The sequence below is a fragment of the Callithrix jacchus genome, chromosome 6, assembly GCF_049354715.1.
Source record: "Callithrix jacchus isolate 240 chromosome 6, calJac240_pri, whole genome shotgun sequence".
Taxonomy (NCBI): domain Eukaryota; kingdom Metazoa; phylum Chordata; class Mammalia; order Primates; family Cebidae; genus Callithrix; species Callithrix jacchus.
In genome coordinates, this window is record NC_133507.1 from 123,778,640 (window position 1) to 123,799,840 (window position 21,201).

Consider the following 21,201-nt stretch of genomic DNA (forward strand, 5'->3'; position numbering starts at 1 on the left):
AAAAAGATTAAGAATAAAAGCCCGAAGGAGAGGCCCGTACATGTGACTACACAGTGAATACTGGGGTAAGGAAATGAGTTACTCGGAAAAGCCTTCAGATTATCCCTGCGGACTCCTCCGGGTCTGGACATTCCCTTTGTCAACCTTCCAGAGTCTGAGTCCCCAGGGCTCCCCACAGCGGGAAGGGAAAGGCGCGCGTGTCTAGGCGCGCGCGTACACGGGCACTCACGTGTACACACACACGCGCGCACACTACACATACACACACGGCCCGTTTCCTCTGCTCCCTCCCCGCGGGGGGCGGGTCTCTTTCTCTTTAAAGAGCAGACCGTCTCCGCGCACACCCAGGCTCTCAAGGCCTCCGGGGCCCGGGACCCGAGCTGCTCGCAGCCAATGGGAGTCGTGGAGCGGCTCGAGCGCGGCTGACGCTGCACCAATGGTTGCTCGCGGGGGGCGGGGGCAGCCGAGGAGACACTATTGTTGATGAGGAGCCGCGGCGGCGGCTGCACCACCTCGTTGCTGCCGGTCTGGGCCCCGGCCCAGTCGCCCCCCGCACCTCGGAGTCCAGCTTCGTCACCCCGTCGCGGGGGCCTGCCCAGCGGCCTCGAGAATCCTACCCCTGCAGCCCAACAACAACAAAACCCCCCGTCTCGCCCAGTCACCGGGGAGGGGGGGACCATGTCCCAGCGGGTGAGGCGCAATGGGTCCCCCACGCCGGCCGGCTCCCTTGGGGGTGGTGCGGTCGCCACGGCCGGGGGACCCGGGAGCCGCTTGCAGCCCATGAGGGCGACGGTTCCGTTCCAGCTGAAGCAGCAGCAGCAGCAGCAGCAGCAGCAACATGGCAGCCCCACGCGGAGCGGCGGCGGCGGCAGCGGCGGCAACAACAACGGTGGTTGCTGTGGTGGCGCCTCAGGCCCCGCAGGCGGCGGCAGCGGCGGCGGCCCGCGCACCGCCTCGCGCAGCACCAGCCCCACGCGCGGCGGCGGGAACGTGGCCGCGCGCACCAGCCCCACGGTGGCCACGCAGACGGGCGCGTCCGCGACGTCCACGCGAGGCACCAGCCCCACGCGCGGCGCTGCGCCCGGCGCTCGCGGGAGCCCCCCACGGCCGCCGCCGCCGCCGCCGTTGCTTGGTACCGTGTCGTCGCCCAGCTCGTCGCCCACCCACCTGTGGACCAGCGAGGTGAGCGCGGCCCCACCCCCAGCCCGCGTCCGGCATCGGAGGAGGTCTCCGGAGCAGAGCCGAAGTTCGCCGGAGAAGAGGAGCCCCAGCGCCCCGGTTTGCAAAGCAGGTAAGTGCTGGGTGTCGCGCAGCCTGGGGGAGGCGGCGGCGGGAAGGGGTCCCGGGCGCGCGCTGCCATCGCGCGGGGACTGCAGCGCTGCCGCTGAGCCTGGGTGGCTGGGGGCGGGGCTGGGGGCGGTGCCGAGCGGTGGGGACCGGGCAGTGTGGCCCCACCTTTCCCGGGCCTGCCTGGTGCCCCGTTTGCCCGCCTCATTCATCCCTTCGTCCGCCCCGCGCGGCTCCCCGGCGGTAGAGTTGCAGACGCTAAACCTTGGGCTTGGGCTGATGAGTGTTAATGATAAACCTGGCGTCCTGGCCTTTCGCTCATTACTGCTCACCCTCCATCGAGAGTGAGGCTAGTAGTGGTTTGTCATTTTGTTTGAGGGACAAGGTTAATTTTGACATAACCCATGTCTGCTGCTTCTATATATTTCTGTTCACAAAACAGTCTCAGATCTGGGGTCCTGAATGCATTAGCAGTGGCAGGTTTGAATCACTGAACAGACGAGGCTGAGACCCGTGTTTGAGCATTTCCCAAGACTTGATAAATGGGTAGCAAGAAGTGAGAATTAAGCAAGATTTCTTAGGAAGGTTTATGGGTTTTGTCTGAGGCTCTGGGTGTATTTCTGATTTTGTGTACTGATTTTTTGTTTTGAACGTAGAAAAACAGAATCCAGTGTTTGTCTCCATCTTGTTATTGTTTTAGGGAGCTAACATTCGTTGTTTTTCTGTTTTCCTGGAAGCTTTCTTGGGAAAAATCCTGAATGGAGCTATTGAGTGCCCATGCAGTCATTCATAAAGAGTAACTCAAAAGAGAAATTCAGATTGGGTGAAATGGAAAGGGATAACATTTACCATCTTGTTGCCTTGAGAAAAGAAAGGGGTGGTTTTTAGTTATATATTCATTTTTGTCAACATATATCTTTGTCTTTCCCTGTCTGGGGAACTCCTGTTAGAATCTTCCAGGCAGAATGGTTGGAAATTTGAGGAAACGAATTCAGTTGAAATAGTTTCCGAAATGGAAATAGTAGGATGACTCTATTTATTTTATGAAAGGTTTTAAATAATACTATTTTGGAGAGAATTGCCCTGGAAAATGATGAATAGTATTTTCTTTTTTTTTTTGAGGCAGAGTCTTTGTCACCAGGCTGGAGTGCAGTTATGCTCATTGCAACCTCTGCCTCCCGGGTTCAAACGCTTCTCCAGCCTCAGCCTCCCGAGTAGCTGGGATTACAGGTGACCACCACCATGGACGGCTAATTTTTGTGCTTTTAGTAGAGTTGGGGTTTCACCATGTTGGCCAGGCTGATCTGGAACTCCTGACTTCAGGTGGTCCTCCCGCCTCGGCCTCCCAAAATTCTGGGATTACAGGTGTGAGCCACTGCTCCTGACCTAGAGCAGTTTTGAACCTTTCGAGAATGCAGAATCCTTTTCTAAAACTGTGATAAAAGTACTAGACTTCCTCTTCCGGCTTCATAACCTCTGTCACCTACTGAACAAGTACTATATGGCAGGTGGTTTTTATGCAGAATCTCATTTAACCCTCACTGTAGCTTTTAAAGAGGTTAACAAGTGGCAGAGTTAATATTTATTTGAACTCTGGTCAGTTGTACTCCAAAGACGATGTTTTTATATTATATGAAGAAAGTGACATCATGATGTGTAAGATAGAACCTGGGAAATGTATAGCACGCCAAAATTACATGTACTTAGTTAAGATGTACTTAGACATCTAATGAACAAAACTGCTTCAGTCCTTCAGCCTTCTGGAGCCAGCATAGTACATTAGGTGGAAGGGAAAGAGAGCTGCTTATAAGTGAGCACTAGAGGTGACAGAAGGAGGCACAACCCGCAGCCTGGTGACAGAATGTGGCTCTCTTAACAACTGTTTGATATTGGGAGAAACACGCTGAGAACTGGGTCAAGTATTAGCAACTTGTGGTGGAAGGTACTCTTTCCCTCTGATCTCTAGGAGGGCTCTGTTTCCTGGGATCTGAGGCTACTCTTGTGCCCACTCTTCATTTTTTGAAAGCTCCCCTTCACCAGATCATCCTATAGAGTATTTGCTGTAAAATTATCCTCATTAGTTCCCCCACCAAAAAAAAAAAAAATCCAGAAAAATAAAAACTCTTATTTTTCTAGTGCTGAACTTTCAATTAGCTGTGAGAAATATTATCTGTCGTTAAGTCATACTCTAGTGCGAATGTTTCAGTTTCTTTCTTAGGAATTGTTTCACTCTTCCAAATATCCATGCAGAGTAGAAGAAAGTGTTTTCAGATTTCAAGTGTTCATAACACATAAACTACCCTTAAATCATTTGCTGTTTTTATATGACTAGATCTGGAAGGAGAGTCTTTGTAAACTCCAGACCCCCTTCTTTTTTTCTTTTTTCGGAAACGGAGTTTTGCACTTGTAGCCCAGGCTAGAGTGCAATGGTGCTATCTCAGCTCACTGCAACCTCCGCCTTACGGGTTCAAGCCATTTTCCTCCCTCAGCCTCCCAAGTAGCTGGGATTGCAGGCACCCACCACTATGCCCAGCTAATTTTTATATTTTTATTAGTGATGGGGTTGGCCAGGCTGGTCTTGAACTCCTAACCTCAGGTGATCCACCTGTCTCGGCTTCCCAAAGTGCTGGGATTACAGGCTTGAGCCACCACACCTGGCCTCTCACCCTCGTTTTGATTAAAGGGAGGCTACCACCACTTTGCAGCCTTGATGAAGTGTAAAAATCCCTACTGCAAAGGGGAAGAGCCTACCCCACATAGTTCTATAAACTTCATAGGACTCAAATTTAAGGTTCCATCTAGATCAGGCTGTTGGGTCCAGGTGTCTTATCAGCTGAACTGAATGCCCTAACCTTTGTTAGGGATCCAGTATCTCAAAGTCCCTAAGTTGAAGGTGTCAAGATCCCTACCCAGTTGCTTTATTCTTCTGGAGTTAGAGCTGTTTGGCTCATGGCTGATGTAGAATTTCCTACTCTTGACTACTGTAAAATAATCCAAGCACCCTTCCCTGACAGATCCTTCGCACCTTCAGTGACTGTCATCTCCATAGCAAAGCTGTTTGTCATTAGGAACTGAGGTATGTTTAGAAAAGGTATCTAGGCAACAGTGTTAACCAGGAAGTTTTTGTGCCTTCCCTCTTTTTACCCAACTTTGTTTTATTTATTAAAATGTCAAATAGATTACAAATGGAGAGATGGTATAACATAGAGGTTAGGAGGATATACTTTGGGTAAGCAGTTTGGATTTAATACCTGTGTTCCACCAACTAGAAACCATGTGATAGGGAAAGTTATCTGTCTTATTTGTGAAATGGATGGTAATATCTACTTTATATGATAGTAGGGATTAAATAAGGAAAACTGAAAAACAGCACAGTACCTCAGTATTAAAAGTTAGCTGTTGTGTATCATATTAGTTTTACTTCTAGTTTTAGTGGCTCAACATAAATTGCCAGTGTAGGTTCAGTTTTCATGGTCGTATGAAATTGCAAATTGGTGATAACATTGCCTGTGAACATCCAGAATAGTGTTTCTCAAAGTGTGCTCTGTGGTTCATCTGTATCAGAATTACTTAGGGTGTGTGGGATATTAAAAAAAAAAATTTGGGCCGGGCACAGTGGCTCAAGCCTGTAATCCCAGCACTTTGGGAGGCCGAGGCAGGTGAATCACGAGGTCAAGAGATCGAGACCATCCTGGTCAACACGGTGAAACCTTGTCTCTACTAAAAATACAAAAAATTAGCTGGGCATGCTGGTGCATGCCTGTAGTCCCAGCTACTCAGGAGGCTGAGGCAGGAGAATTGCTTGAACCCAGGAGGCGGAGGTTGCGGTGAGCCGAGATCGCGCCATTGCACTCCAGCCTGGGTAACGAGTGAAACTTCGTCTTAAAAAAAAAAAAATTGGCCAGGCGCAATGGCTCATGCCGGTAAGCACTTTGGGAAGCTAAGATCACCTGAAGTCAGGAGGAGTTCAAGACCAGGCTGGACAACATGGTCAAACCCTGTCAGTGAAGCCTGGGTGACAGAGCAAGACTCCATCTCAAAAAAAAAAATTGATCTTTGTCTCTAGTTCTTTGCACAGAGATCCTAAAACCCTTGTAATTTCCTGATAGGAGTGTCTTCTCTTACTCATTTTGATCCCATTTCAGTCACAGCTGTGTCTACTGTCTGCTCTAATGAGGTCTTAGTTATAGAGTCTCACTTTGTCGCCCAGGCTGGATTGCAGTGGTATGATCTCAGCTCACTGCAATCTCCACCTCCTGGGTTCAAGCAGTTCTCCTGCTTCAGCCTCCCAAGTAGCTAGGATTACAGGCGTGCACCACCATGCCCGGCTAATTTTTGTATTTTTGATAGAGATGGGGTTTCACCATGTTGGCCAGGCTGCTCTCGAACTCCTGACCTCAGGTGATTGACGCACCTTGGCCTCCTAGAGTGCTGGGATTACAGGTGAGAACAGCCATGCCCGGCTGAGATTGGGCTTTATAAAAACCTTTGAGCAGTAATATTTGGAGGGTTGGTGAACAAAAGGTGCTGGGAGGGTGGCATGCTTGGAGAGGAAGCTGGATATTTCTCTCTTCCCTATGCCTTGCCCTGTGCATCTCTTTCATTTTAGCTGTCCTGGGTTGTAACCTTTATAATAAACTGGTAAACCTAAGTGAAATATTTCCCTGAGTTCTGTGAGCCATTCTGGATAATTATGAAACCTTAGGAGGGGGTTATGGGGACCCTCAATTTATAGCCAGTTGGTGAGAAGTACAGGTGCCTTGGGACTTGGTGATTGGCCTCTGAAGTGCTGGTGGAAGGGTGGGGCTAAGCCCTTAACTTGAGGGGTCTGTGCTGATTCTGGGTAGTGTCAGAACTGAATTGGATTGTTGACGTCCAGAGAATTGAAGAATTGGTGGTTGGTGTTGGAAAACACCCCAGGGTGCATGTTAAAATGCAGATTCCCGGGCCATACTCTAGGCTTTGAAAGACTGTTCCATACCCGTGATTTTGCTGGACTCTAAACTGAAAAAGAATGACCAGAAGTTCCCAAGGAAAATAGTTTGAAAACTCAAAACTCATTAGAGAAAAGGGAAGTACAATGTAAGTTATTTTTGTAGTGTGGCTGACTGATACTAATATATAGGTAGTGGCCGGGTGTGGTGGCTCATGCCTGTGATCCCAGGACTTTGGGAGACTGAGGTGGGCAGATCACCTCAGGTGAGGAGTTCAAGAACAGGATGGCCAACACGATGAAACCCCATTTCTACAAAAAACACAAAAATTATAAGAATTTCTTATAAAGCATTTCCTTCCTTCTTTTTCTCCTCTCTTCTTCCCTTCCTTCCTTAGAAGAAGAAGAAGAAAAAAAAAAGCATTGTCATAATCAAAGCTCACTTTGCAGACTCTAAAACAGAGACATAAACAAATATGATGCCTCCTAAGAACTGAGAAGATTAGGACAGATAGCAGGTGGCATGAGTACACAGTGGAAGATAGGATTAGATTTTTGTGGAATAGGTGAGATAGGAAGCTACTTTTGGGTATGGACTCTGAGAAGGCAGTCCAAGAGGCACGCAAAAGAATAGGGTTTGCTAGGGAAGGAAATTAAAAAAAAAAATACAAAAATTAGCTGGGCGTGGTGGCACTTACCTGTAATCACAGCTACTTGGGAGGCTGAGGCAGGAGAATCGCTTGAACCTGAGAGGTGGAGGTTGCAGTGAGCCGAGATCGTGTGTGTGTGTGTGTGTGTGAGAGAGAGAGAGAGAGAGAGAGAGAGAGAGAGAGAGAGAGAGAGAGAGAGAGAATATTTAAATTATATGTATCGGCCGGGCGCGGTGGCTCACCCCTATAATCCCAGGACTTTGGGAGGCTGAGGCAGGTGGATCACGAGGTCAAGAGATCGAGACCATCCTAGTCAACAAGGTGAAACCCCGTCTCTACTAAAAATACAAAAATTAGCTGGGCATGGTGGTACGCGCCTGTAGTCCCAGCTACTTGGGAGGCTGAGGTAGGAGAATTGCTTGAACCCAGAAGGCGGAGGTTGCGGTGAGCTGAGATTGTGCTATTGCACTTCAGTCTGGGTAACAACAGCAAAACTCCGTCTCAAAATAAAATAAAATAAAATAAAATAAATTATATGTATAATATATATATTTTATACATTTTTATATTATATATAAATATTGCTTGATATATTTGTATATAAATATATCAAGTAGACAGCAAAGATGTCTAATATATGTAAGATGTCTATATAAATAAGTATATATATAAGTATATAAATATGTAAATATTGCTTGATACATGTATTATGTATTTTATATATATATGTAGCAAGTTGTGTTCTTGCTAGTTTCCCTTTTCCTTTGGATGTATTAAGTTGTATATAAATTTGGTTGTTTATTGGAGTGGGGGAGTGCCAAGGGCAGCAAAAAGAGATAACTTATTTTTTATTTTCTTTCTTGCTAATTTTGTATTTTTACTAGAGATGGGGTTTTGCCATGTTGGCCAGGTTGGTCTCGAACTCTGTACCTCAGTTGATCCACCCTCCTTAGCCTCCCAAAGTGCTGAAATTACAGGTGTGAGCCATGGAGCCCCGCCAAGAGATAACTTTTTGGACTAATAGGCACAATCAAGAAGCAAGGTACCAAAACCTCATATTTGTGTCGTCATCTTTGCTGTCTACTTTTTAGAACCTTATGGAACACAGCTCTAAGAATTTAGTGTTTCTCTAACATTTGAAGGATTGCTGCTAACATCACACATTCAAGGGAATTTTTTTTTTTTTTTTTGGAGACGAGTTCTCTGTCACTCTGGCTAGAGTGCAGTGGCACCATTTCAGCTCACTGCAACCTCTGCCTCCCAGGCTCAGATGATTCTCCCACCTTAGCCTCTCGAATAGCTGGGACTACAGGTACATGCCACCATGCCCGGCTAATTTTCTGTATTTTGGGTAGAGACCGGGTTTCACCATGTTGCACAGGGTGGTCTCCAACTCCTGAGCTCAAGCTATCTGCCTGCCTCAGCCTCCCAAGGTGCTGGCATTATAGGCATGAGCCACCACGCCCAGCAAAAGGGAATTTTTTTGGTTTGTGATGTCTATATTTTGCAATTGAAGATGAGACAAAGTAGAAACTTCTATTAGTTTTATGTCTTGGCTAGTAGAATTTACATTTAATTAAGTTAGATTCTGTAAGCTTTGATTGAACTACTCTGCGTTATTAACAGTGTAATGCAATGATGTAAACGATACAGGAATTTCAGAGTCTCACAAACTAGTAATGTGATGAGTTCTCTGGCCTTAGAGGGTGAATAATTCTACAGGGGATGGATATAGAAGTTCCCTTAGAGGATATGAATTTTGAATTGAATTAGAAAGGGAGGAACAGAACTTTGCAGTTGGATCTTAGAGGTGTGAAAATATGCCTATCATACTCAAGTCTTTGTGGCTGGAAATGTAGGGTAATAGGGTGTTGGGATGGGGAGAGCAGGAACAGTGGAAAAAGAAAGATACGTAGGTTTTCAGAATGGCTTTGAATAGAATATATGAATTAGAAAGTATTCCATGGTTAATAGTATGTGCTCTGGAGCCAGACTGGCATTGCCATTTACTTGCTAGTAGTTTACCTTTAGGCAAGTTCACTTTACTTTAAAAGGGGAAACCAATGGTACTTACCATAGAGGATTATTACAAGGGGTAAAAATCCTTGTAGTCTGTGTGTGGGATGTAGGAATCTCAATATTAGATATTTTCTACAACCTTGATCTAGTACATGGTAGAGTCTGGAAATCTCAAACAAATTTTCTCTGAGGAGGGAAAGAGGTACACCGGGCGTGGGTTAAGATGATAGATAACTCAGCAGTAGAAGGAAGTTGAGAAAGTCAGCTACTTCCATTTCCAAACTACCTGAAGACAAAAATAGCATGCTTTTCTTAATACTATATTATAAAATTAAAATTTCTTTTTCTTTTCTTTTTTTTTTTTTTGAGACGGAGTTTCAAAAAAACTTGTTACCCAGGCTGGAGTGCAATGGCGCGATCTTGGCTCACCGCAACCTCCGCCTCCTGGGTTCAGGCACTTCTACTGCCTCAGCCTCCTGAGTAGCTGGGATTTCAGGCACGCGCCACCATGCCCAGCTAATTTTTTGTATTTTTAGTAGAGATGGGGTTTCACCATGTTGACCAGGATGGTCTCGATCTGTTGACCTCGTGATCTGCCCGCCTCGGCCTCCTAAAGTGCTGGGATTACAGGCGTGAGCCATCGCGCCCCGCCTAAAATTTATTTTTCTAAACTACATGTGCATAATTTAGAATGTCAAATAGTACTAAACTTATCAAATAAAATTTTTCTTTGTCACATCCTTTTCCACTCCCTCTTCCTGGCCCCTAGAAACAACCACTTTCAACTCTCAGTGGTTTCTTTGGCTGTTTACCTACACATTTTCGTTTTCTTTCTTTTTTGAAAGAGTCTCTCTCTGTCACCCAGGCTGGAGTGCAGTATCAGGATCTCAGCTCACCACAACCTCCGCCTCCCAGGTTCAAGCAATTCTCCTGCTGCAGCCTCCTGAGTAGCTGGGATTACTGGTGTGCACCACCATACTCGGCTAATTTTTGTGTTTTTAGTAGAGATGGGGTTTTGCCATGTTGGCCAGGCTGGTCTCGAACTCCTGGCCTGAAGTGATCCACCTGCCTTGGCCTCCCAAAGTGCTGGAATTACAGGAATGAGCCACTGCGCCTGGCCCACATATTTCTAAATAATATGCTTATGCTACTGCTTCAGTAATTTTTTTTTTCAGTTTTATGTCTTATGTAGTGACTTGCTACCATGGAAAATGTACACTTAACTCTCTAATCACCGTTCTATCCAATCCTTCCATTGTAGGTATAGCATGTTTGGGTTAAATCAGTATTAATATATGACTGTAAATATTGGTTACAGTAGAACCCAGTGATATACTACAGTTATATTTCCTTTTTTTATAAATAACTTTATGGTCCTGGAGGTTAAAATTGTTTTTTATTTTGATTGCTTTATTTTCTATGTACCTATCACAAATTTATCCTTAAGAAAGTTTTGATAATGGAAACTTCCCTGTAAATAGCTAAAAACCTATCAGTTAGTTTTTTTTTTTTTTTTTTCACTTGGAGATATCCCTTTTGGGGATATCTCATCCTCATCCTCCTATTCCAAATTGGCTCATTGATCTCTACATCTGTGGCACAGCTATTAGAACCTGGAACTTCCCTGGGCATTCTCTTCACTTCTCTCCTGTTTTGGATACCCTAATTTCTGGATCTTGTTTTGCTGGAGCATATTTTCCAATAATTTTTTGTGAGAGGATACATGGGACGATACATGTTATACTCAGACCTTGAAAATCTATGGTGATGTCTTCATACTTGTTTGTTTGACTGGGTATAGAATTAGAATTGTAGGTTGGAAATAATTTTTCTACTGAATATTGAAAGCACTTCATCTTCTAGCTTCTGGAATTGCTGTTGAGAATTTGGATGCCGTTCTGATTCTTAGTCCTTAGTTGGTGAAGGGTGTGTCCTCTCTGGAAGTGTTACCACCATTCTGAAATGAGAATAGCTTTGTTGTGAGGTGTTTCGTTGTTTTTTTTCTGTTCACTGTGCTGGTTACTCTGTGGGCTTTTTCAATCTAGAGACTCTTTCTGGGAATTTTTCTTTTATTATTTCTCCTTTCTGTTATCTTTGTTTTCTCTTTGGAACCCGAGTTATTTAGATGTGGTACATCGTGGAGTACATTTGTAATTTAACAATATCTGTCCTAGTTTCCATTTCTTTATCTGTTTTTTTTTCTTTTTTATTATGTTTTAAAATTTCAAAATACATTTCCTTTCAAAAAATTGAAACTGGGTCTCTCTGTATTGACCTGGCCTGAAGTGATGCTTTTGCCTTCGGCTCCCAAAGTACTGGGATTATAAGCGTGAGCCATGATGCCTGGCCTGTTTTTATTTTTATCAGATTTGTTTTATTTCATTTTCAGACAGAGTTTCACTCTGTTGCCCAGGCTGGAGTGTGGTGGCGTGATCTCGGCTCACCGCAACCTCTGCCTCCTGGGTTCAAGCAATTCTCCTGACTCAGTCTCCTGAGTATCTGGGACTACAGGTGATCGCTACCACGCCCAGCTAAGTTTTTGTATTTTTGGTAGAGACGGAGTTTCACCATATTGGCCAGGCTGGTCTCAAACTCCTGACCTTGAGTGATCTGCCTGCCTTGGCCTCCCAGAGTTGGGGGACTACAGGCTTGAGCCACCGCACCTGGCCTATCAGATTTATTTTTATCTTGTGTCCCTTTTATTGATTTTTACCTTTTGGCCATTATATTTCAGTTCTTCAAGAGTACTTGCCTTACTGATTATTGTTTGTCTTGTTAATGCCTTTCCTTTTTTTTTTCTTATTTTTGAGACGGAGTTTTGCTCTTGTTGCCCAGGCTGGAGTGCAATGGCGTGATCTTGGCTCACCTCAACCTCCACCTCCTGGGTTCAAGCAATTTTCTTGACTCAGCCTCCCGAGTAGCTGGGACTACAAATGCGCGCCACCACGCCCTGCTAAATTTTGGCAGGGAGGGGGTTTCACCATGTTGGGCAGGCTGGTCCTGACCTCAAGCGATCCATCTGCCTCTGCTAATCAGAGTGCTGGATTTATAGGCGTGAGCCAGTCACCCAGCCAGTTTCTATTAATATTTGAGACACTAAAATGCCGATTAGATGTTTTGTGTGTCTAGGTCAGGCTGCTAGCTTGGAGCATCTTACTGTAGAAAGAAGATGCAGGGACTCCCAAATATGAAGGGTTTTTTTTTTTTCTTTTGGGCCAGTTTCCCCAGTATTATGCCTGAGGATATGTGTGGTGTCTTTAAGTCCAGAGCCTGTCTCATTAATTTCTGTAGCGCAGATTTTCCCAGTCTTTTTTTCTGGCGATTCCTTGGAATAATTTCCATTTCTCAGGGAACCCCCCAGGCATTTGTGACCAGGAAGTTGAGATGTATTACTCTAGTAATAATTAATGCTCTTTTGAGTACAGACTGATTTCTCTATAAATCTGTTTATTTGACCAACTAATTAGCCTATTCATTTTGTATGGTTTTCCTCTCTCCCCTAAGGATATCATTATTGTGAGTAGTGAAGTAAAGGAAACTTTAGTTTTTCCTTCTAAAGAAGTTTCTATATGATTTTTTTTTTTTACTTTGTTCAAGTGATAACAATAGTTTTATCCCAGTATTTAGTATATAAGATGCTAATGAGATACTATGTGATCTAGGGTATGTACAAGAGGCACGCCCCAGCCACCTTTTAAAACTAAACATGACATTTTAATACTTTTCTTGGGGGAAAATGTATAGTTAACTTAGCTTACCTTTCTTGAAATTAATCTCTTCCCTTTTCATAGATTTTAAAAAACTCATAAGGCAACCATAATGTTTTGATTAAATAATTTGTTTAAGACAAAATGGAGCCAGGTATGGTGGCTCTTGTCTGTAATCCCAGCACTTTGGGAGGCGGAGGCAGGCGGATCACTATGTCAGGAGTTTGAGGCCAGCCGGACCAACATGGTGAAACCCCGTCTCTACTAAAAATACAAAAATTAAGTGGGCGTGGTGGCACGTACCTGTAATCCCAGCTACTTAGTAGGCTGAGGCAGGAGAATTGCTTGAACTGGGGAGGTAGAGGTTGTGGTGAGCCAAGATTGCGCCACTGCACTGCAGCCTAGGCGACAGAGCGAAACTCCATCTCAAAAAAAAAAGACAAAATGGGATTTATTTTTTCTAACAATGTATTTAATTTAAATGAGCTTAGTAAAGTTATTTTTTATAGTAGGAAAAATTATTTATAATGTTTATAGTAAAGCTACTAAAACCATAAAGCAATGCAATATGGAAAATTATAGCTTAACACAGCTTCATATAAAACCTTCAAAAAAATTTTTTTGTAACTTGATCTGTGTTAAACATAGGTCTAGCAGAATTGTTAATGTGTGATGATTTATTGGTCTCTATTCTAGCCCTGTACATAAAAAGCGATTTCAAAATTAAAAATTTATTTCAAAATTAAAATAACAATTTTATCTCTTTCAACAAAATATGTACTCTTTTTTTTTGTACAAATACTCAGTTCTGGGTTGAGCTTGAAATGAGTACATTCAGATTTTATTTTCAACTGAAATGAAACTTTTCTTGCTCTTGATGCTTGTTAAACAAGAAAAAGTTTGTTGATGCATATGAGAAGTTAAAAACTACAGCAAAATATTCATTGCTTACATGTGAATGACAAGACTTTATTCTATCCACAGAAATCTAGAACTTATTTTGGGGCAGATGGGGAAATCTTAGGTGGAGCATAGGATCAGACTGCAGCTAAATTATCACCAAAACATCTACTTCCAAATCAGTTGGGTTGAAAACTTGTTTCTGGTCTTGCCTCTTTTCCCATGTGTTGTGCTAGTGAGTTTATGTATTTTTATTTCCTCAGTATTATTTAATAGGAAGTATATGATTTTTTTTTTTTTATCAAGGCTGGCATGTATCAGTTGAGATGAAATTAGTGCTAGTTTAACCCAAAAGAAATTTGCATGACATTTTTCTTCTTCATGAGCTAGTATAGCTAGTATACACACACACGTGTGTGTGTGTGTGTGTGTCATTGTGCACATAGGTTTATTGTGGACCATGCATCATTTCATCAGGCTTTTATTAGTGAACATTGAGATCATTTATAGCCTTTTGCTGCTAAATGGTGCTAGGTTGAATATTCTTGTATATACTTCTTTGTGCACTCATATATGAATTTACCTGTAGGACAAATCCTTACAAATAGAATTTCTGGGTCAGAAGGGTGTGCATTTTTCTTCCTGTTGTCAGATATATTTTGGGAATTGATATTATTTCATACCTGAATTTCATGAACATTTTTCCCATCTTCCTTTGGAGTATGCTTTATTATTTCATTTTATCTTACTATTATTTTTTAGAATCCTTGCCCTTAAGGAGTATACTCTAATTGTACAGTTTAATCTACCTACCAGAATGTCTCCCTCCCTCTCTCTTTTCTGTTTTCCCTACTGTTACCTCTTCTTCCTGAAGTGGTTGTGCTAAGCATTGCTGTCTAGTAGAACTTTGTGAATGATGGTGGGTTGTCTAATATTTCTTATGGTAGAACCTTATATATAATTCCATTTCCTCCCTCCCATCCTTTGTGATAAAATTGTTATTTGTCACATATTTTCTCTCTGTTATATCGTAACGCCTTGTTATTTATTTTTTATTAGTATTCCTTATTTTGAGACAGAGTCTTGCTCTGTCACCCACACTGGATTGTAGTGGCATGACCTCGGCTCACTGCAACCTCTGCGTCTCGGGTTCAAGCCATTTTCCTGCCTCAGTCTCTTGAGTAGCTGGGATTACAGGCATGCACCATCACATCTGGGTAATTTTGGTATTTTTAGTAGAGATGGGGTTTCATCATATTGGCTAGGCTGGTCTTGAACTCCTGACCTCAAGCGATACACCTGTCTTGGCCTCCCAAAGTGCTGGCATTACAGGTGTGAACTACCACGATTGGCCTATTTATTTATTTTTTGAGATGGAGTTTTGCTCTTGTTGCCCAGTCTGGAATATAGTGGTGGGCTCTCAGCTCACTGTAGCCTCTGCTTCCTGGGTTCAAGTGATTCTCCCGCCTTACCCTCCCAAGTAGCTGGGATTATAGGCGCCTGCCACCACACCTGGCTAGTAGACACGGGGTTTCACTATGTTGGTCAGGCTGGTCTTGAACTCCTGACCTTAGGCTATTCGCCCGCCTCGACCTCCCAAAGTGCTCGGATTACAGGCATGAGACACTGTGCCTGGCCCAGGCCTTGTTATTATTTTTACTTTAGATGGTTATCTTTTAGAGCAATTAAATATAGGGAAAAAGGCTGGGTGCTGTGGTTCACACCTGATCCCAGCACTTTGGGAGGCTGAGATGGGCAGATCACGAGGTCCGGAGTTTGAGACCAGCCTGGACAAGATGGTGAAACCGTGTCTCTACTAAAAATACAAAAGCTGGGTGTGGTGTCACACCTCTGTAATCCCAGCTACTCAGGAGACTGAGGCAGGAGAATTGATTTAACCTGGGAGGTGGAGGTTGTGGTGAGCCAAGATTGCACCATTGCGTGACAGAACAAGACTCTGTCCTCCCCCACCCCCCAAAAAAAGGAATAAAGTCTTTTTTATTTATCCTCATTTCTACTATTTTCAGCAGCCTTCATTTCTTTGTGTGAAAATAGGGTGGTTGTAGTTAGTGTGAATGAAGAAGGGCTTATTTGAGAAGTGAAGAAGATAGGATTTGTTAACTTATTAAATTTGGTAGATGAGAGAGTCATGATGACTGGAATTTGGAACCTACTTGGATAGTTGGGTTAATAATGTTGCCAGTATTAACTTGTTTCGTAAATGCTGTTATATATTTTCTGTATGCATAATTAGGCCATGGACTTTTGGAGCACAATGCACTAAAATTTTTATTCAAAAGTAATAAAAATATGGAAAAATTGGAAGATAAAGGAAAAGGCTCAAGTTTAGGGTTCTCTAAAGGGACAGAACTAATAAGATAGATGTATACATAAAGGGGTGTTTATTAAGGAGTGCTGACTCACATGATCACAAGGTAAAGTCCCACGATAAGCCGTCTGAAATCTGAGGAGCAAGGAAGCCAGTCCGAGTCCCAAAACCTCCAAAGTAGGGAAGCTGGCAGTGCAGTCGTCAGTCTGTGGCAAAGGCCTGAGAGCTCTTGGAAAACCACTGGTGTAGGTTCAAGAGTCCAAAAGCTTAAGAACCTGGAATCTGATGTTTGAGGGCAGAAAGCATCCAGTACTGAAGAAAGATGAAAGCTGGAAGACTCAGCAAATCTGCTCTTCCAAAATCTTCTCCTGTCTGCTTTATTCTGGCTGCACTGGCAGCTGATTAGATGGTGCCCACCCAGATTGAGAGTGGGTCTGCCTCTCCCAGTCCACTGACTCAAATATTAATCTTGAGTTGTCAGGGCAACACCCTCACAAACACACTCGGGAACAATACTTGCATCCTTCAGTGCAATTAAGTTGACACTCTAATATTAAGCATCACAGCTAATTATTATTTTTGGATATTCCCATCTAATTTACTTTTTTTTTTTTGAGACAGTGTCTTGCTCTGTTGCCCAGGCTGGAGTGCAGTGTTACCACCTCAGCTTACTGCAACTTCCGCCTCCTGGTTCAAGCAATTCTTGTGTCTCAGCCTCTGGAGTATATAGGCTTACAGGTGCCTGCCACTACAGCCAGCTGATTTTTATATTTTTAGTAGAAATGGTGTTTCACCATGTTGGCCAGGCTGGTTTCAAACTCCTAATCGTGGGTGATCTGCCCACATCAGTCTCCCAAAGTACTGGGATTACAGGTGTGAGCCACTGCTCCTGGCCCTTAATTTACCATACTTTTTGTTTTTGTTTTTTTGAAATGGAGTTTCACTCTTGTTGCCCAGGCTGGAGTGCTATGGCACAATCTCTGCTTAATGCAACTTCTGCCTCCCGGGTTCAAGCGATTCTCCTGCCTCAGCCTCCCGAGTAGCTGGGATTATAGGCGCCTGCCACCATGCCTGGCTAATTTTTTGTATTTTTAGTAGAGATGGTATTTCACCATGTTGACCATGCTGGTCTCAAACTCTTGACTTCAGGTGATCCATCTGCCTCGGTTTCCCAAGTACTGGGATTACAGGCCTCTGTGCCTGGCCTAATTTACCATTCTTAAAAGTTTGTAATTTCTATTTTACTTGCTGTTCTACTGGGATATAATGGGCTGTATTTAGTAGTTTCTGGAAAAACTATTTTACATTAATTCTATTTTCCCATTGTGCATGCATGTTGGTATTTCTAAAGATGAAGACAATTTGGGATGCCAAGGTGGGCAGATCACCTGAGGTTGAGAGTTCGAGACCAGCCTGACCAACACGGAGAAACCCCATCTCAACTAAAAATACAAAGTTAGCTGGATGTGGTGTTGCATGCCTGTAATCCCAGCTACTCGGGAGGCTGAGGCAGGAGAATTGCTTGAACTTGGGAGGCAGAGGTTGCAGTGAGCCGAGAGCGTGCCATTGCACTCTAGCCTGGGCAACAAGAGCAAAACTTGGTTTCAAATAATAAAAAAAGATAAGGACAAGTGATGTCTGCTTATATTATTTTTTTTTAAAGATAAGGTCTCGCTCTGTTGCCCAGGCTGGAGTGCAGTGACATGATCATGGCCCACTGCAGCCTCAACCTCCTGAGCTTGTGATCTTCCCACCTCAGCCTCCTCAGTAGCTGGGACCACATGTGCATGCCACCTTGCCCAGCTAATTTTTTGATTTTTTGTAGAGATGAGGTCTCACTGTGTTGCCTAGGTTGGCCTCAAACTCATGGCTTCAAGAGATCCTCTTCCCTTGGTCTTCCAGTGTCAGGATTTCAGGTGTGAGCCATCCTGCCTGGCCTGTTTATATTATTTTAGAATCCATGTTCACTTTATTCAAAGCAGGATGTTGAGAACACATTTTTGACCTTACAGACTTTAGAATTTAAGAAAGAGATAATATGGATTTTTGCAATACTCAGGGGTTAACAATACAAAGAAGAAAATATGTAATATTACTGAAAAGAGTACTTCATGACAGAAACCTGATATGGCCATGTGTGATTTTTCTTGAGTCAGAATGCTTTGTGTGCAGGCAGGAATTGCTGGGTGATTTGTAGAGTAGAGATCGTTCACTTGTGTAGAAAACAGATGCCATTAATGCTATTCCTAAGAATTTTTGGAAGGTCTACTCCTGGAAATTAATTTAATTTCACAGGAATGCTCCTCTTCTACTTCAGAGATGTTATATCTCAATTGTATAAGGAAGAGTGAGGACCCATACCTTTGGACATTCTCTGTAGCAGTTAAACTCCCCCCGCCCCCCCAAATCCCAGTAACCTGCAGTCTGGAAAGAGAACTTGTAAGATTTTAGTGAGATTCAATACAAATTTTGTCAAATAAATAAGTAGCTTCCTGTTACAAAACAAAAAAACAAAACAGGCTGTGTTTGGTGGCTCATGCCTGTAATCCCAGCACTTTGGGAGGACGAGACCGGAAGATCAAGATCTCTTGAGCTCAGGAGTTTTTGAGACCAGCTTAGGCAACATAGTGAGATCTTATCTCTAAAAAAAAAATTAAAAAGTTAGCAGGGCAAGGTGGCTCACGCCTTTAATCCCAGCACTTTGGGAGGCCGAGGCGGGCAGATCACAAGGTTAAGATATCGAGACCATCCTGGCCAACATGGTGAAACCTCATCTCTACTAAAAATACAAAAAAATTAGCCAGGCATGGCGGCATGCACCTGTGGTCCCAGCTACTCAGGAGGCTAACGTGGAAGAATCACTTGAACCCAGGAGGCGGAGGTTGCAGTGAGCCAAGATTATGAGCAAGACTCCGTCTCAAAAAAAAAAAAATATATATATTAGCTAGGCAAGGTGGCACATACCTGTAGACCCAGCTGTTTGGGAGAGTGCTGATGTGGGAGGATCTCTTGAGCCCAGGAGGTCGAGGATGCAATGAGTCATGATCATGCCACTACACTCCTGCCTGGGCAACACAGTGAGACCCCATCTCAAAAACAGCAACAATAGCAACAAAAGAAACGCCTACAAAAGTGAAGACCCATGGCCCATCTCCTATTCATTTTTTTTTCTTTTTAAAGACAGAGCCGCCGGGCGTGGTGACTCATACCTGTAATCTTAGCACTTTGGGAGGCTGAGGTGGGTGGATCACCTGAGGTTAGGCGTTCAAGACCAGCCTGGCCAACATGGTGAAATCCTGTCTTTAAAAAAAAAAAAAAAAAGACAGGGCCTGGCTATGTTGCCTAGGTTCAAGGGATCCCCTCAGCCTCCGGAGTTTCTAGGATTACAGGCATGAACCATTGTGCCTGACTTTTGTCTTTTGTGTAACTGTTCTCTATTAGTTTGGAAGCTTTGGATAGCACTGGATTTTGTCTATCCTGAAAACTGTTTGCTTGTCTTATAGTCAATTTCCCTGACAATTGAGAGGTTGAGAAATTCACACATGTTAATTGAACCTTAGAAATCCTCATAATTTGGCCATTTACACATTTTTCTTCATTTATTTGAATGTGTTATATCCTCTTGGCAATAAAAATGCGGCAAACAACAAAAAATTTTTGTTTTGCCCTAATCATTTATTACTATGGTGGTTGAAAAGGAATGATTTTCTATCACGAATGAAATATGTCTTCCAGCTTCTCTCTTGCATTTCAAGTATGCTATTCAACCTACTCTGTGCATGTATATAAGCATCTGTCAGAACAGAGGTAGATCTTGTGACCTCGGAGACCCTTACTAAATTGATTTTGATTGAAAAGAAAGTATAATATTAAATTTAAATATTATGGGACAATTTTTTTGATTTATAATATTTCCTTTAAGAACATTTACTGAGATATAAAATATATCCATAAAAATCTACCTAAAAAAAAAAATGTCAGTCACCACGCCTGACATTTGTCTTTTGTGTATTTGTTCTCATCAGTTTGGAGGCTCTCGGTATCACCGGATTTTTGCCTATCCTGAGTATTATTTTCTTAGAATCGAGCTTTGTTTACGAAGGTTGTACTGCTAACCCACTATTGAGTAGTTTTAAAATCTTCAATAATCCTGTAAATCCTCCTATTGGAAATTTTTTAAATAATAGAAAATTTTTTTAAATACTAGAAAAAATTATGTTGTTTCATATACACATTGTTAATCTTGCTAACTGCATTTCAGGCTGTGTATAGTTAGAGGTAATAGAACAGTTTCGCCTTTGTAACCTTTTTGTATTGCACAAGTTAAAGTCAGACTTGGATCATATTGTATTTTTAAAAAAGATTTGAAATGTGACAAATTTGTTAATGAGTCTGAACTGTCAAATAGGAGGCAAGAAAGTATGATATGGTGTGTTGTTATATATAAGGTTGAATACTCTTATCAAATTTATAAACTTCTAGTGCGCATTTGTTTCCCTTTTTCTCTTTATAAATTACTCTAGTAAAAACACCTTTTTAAGTGTCTCTTTGGGGCTGGTATGAGTATACATTTGTATATATCCTCTTTAGAAAATATATCCCCCAAAACAAAAAAGAAAAAAAAATATCCCCAGGATGAAGATTATTTGTTAAGGTTTAAATAGTTTAATGCTTTTTCTGGAGTAGGTTTGGTTTTAAGAAAAATTAATTTTTGGTTCTTATAGTTTTACTTTTTTCAGAGTGTCATATAAATGACTTGTACCATTTTCTAGCTTTATTCACTTAGCATAGTGCATTTGAGATTCATTCATGTTATTGCATGTTTCAGTAGTCCATTTTTTTATTGCTGAGTAGTGTTCCATTACATGAATGTATCACACTTTGTTTATCCATTATTAGTTGAAGGATATCTGGGAGTTTGCAGTTTTGGGTGATTATGAATAAAGCTGCTGTAAACATTTGTGTACAGTTTTTTTTTGGTGAACCTGGCTTTTTTGTTGTTGTTGTTAAATACCTAAGGTTGGGGCTGCTGGATTATATAGTAAGTGTATGTTTGTAAGAAACTGCCAGTTTTCCAGTGTCTTTTGCTAATATTTTGTTGAGGACTTTTACATCTATATCCATGAGGTATATTGGTTTGTAGTGTTCTGTTCCTGTAATGCCTTTGCCTGGTTTAGGTATTAGGGGAATGTTGGCTTTATAAAATGAGTTGAGAAATGTTCCCTTCCTTGTCTGTTTTTATGAATGTGTAGCATTCATAGTATCTCTTCCTTGATTGGTAATTGCCCCAGTGAAATCATCTTGGCCTGGAGGGCGTGCCAAAAGAGAGAGAGGGAGCAGGAGAGGGAGGGAGATGGGGAGGGAGAGGGTTGAAGA

General features: G+C 42.7%; 1 protein-coding gene across 2 annotated transcripts in view; it reads left to right on the top strand.

Moving 5' to 3' along the window:
• The first annotated feature begins 473 nt into the window (after positions 1–473).
• The window catches only part of FAM117B (family with sequence similarity 117 member B), a 158,920-nt gene continuing 138,192 nt past the window's right edge, over positions 474–21,201 (top strand). For both annotated transcript variants that reach the window (XM_054257804.2, XM_035305334.3), the window contains exon 1: positions 474–1,291. In XM_054257804.2, the coding sequence (XP_054113779.2) occupies positions 484–1,291 (808 nt within the window). In that variant the 5' untranslated portion in view covers positions 474–483. The remainder of the gene's footprint in view (positions 1,292–21,201) is intronic.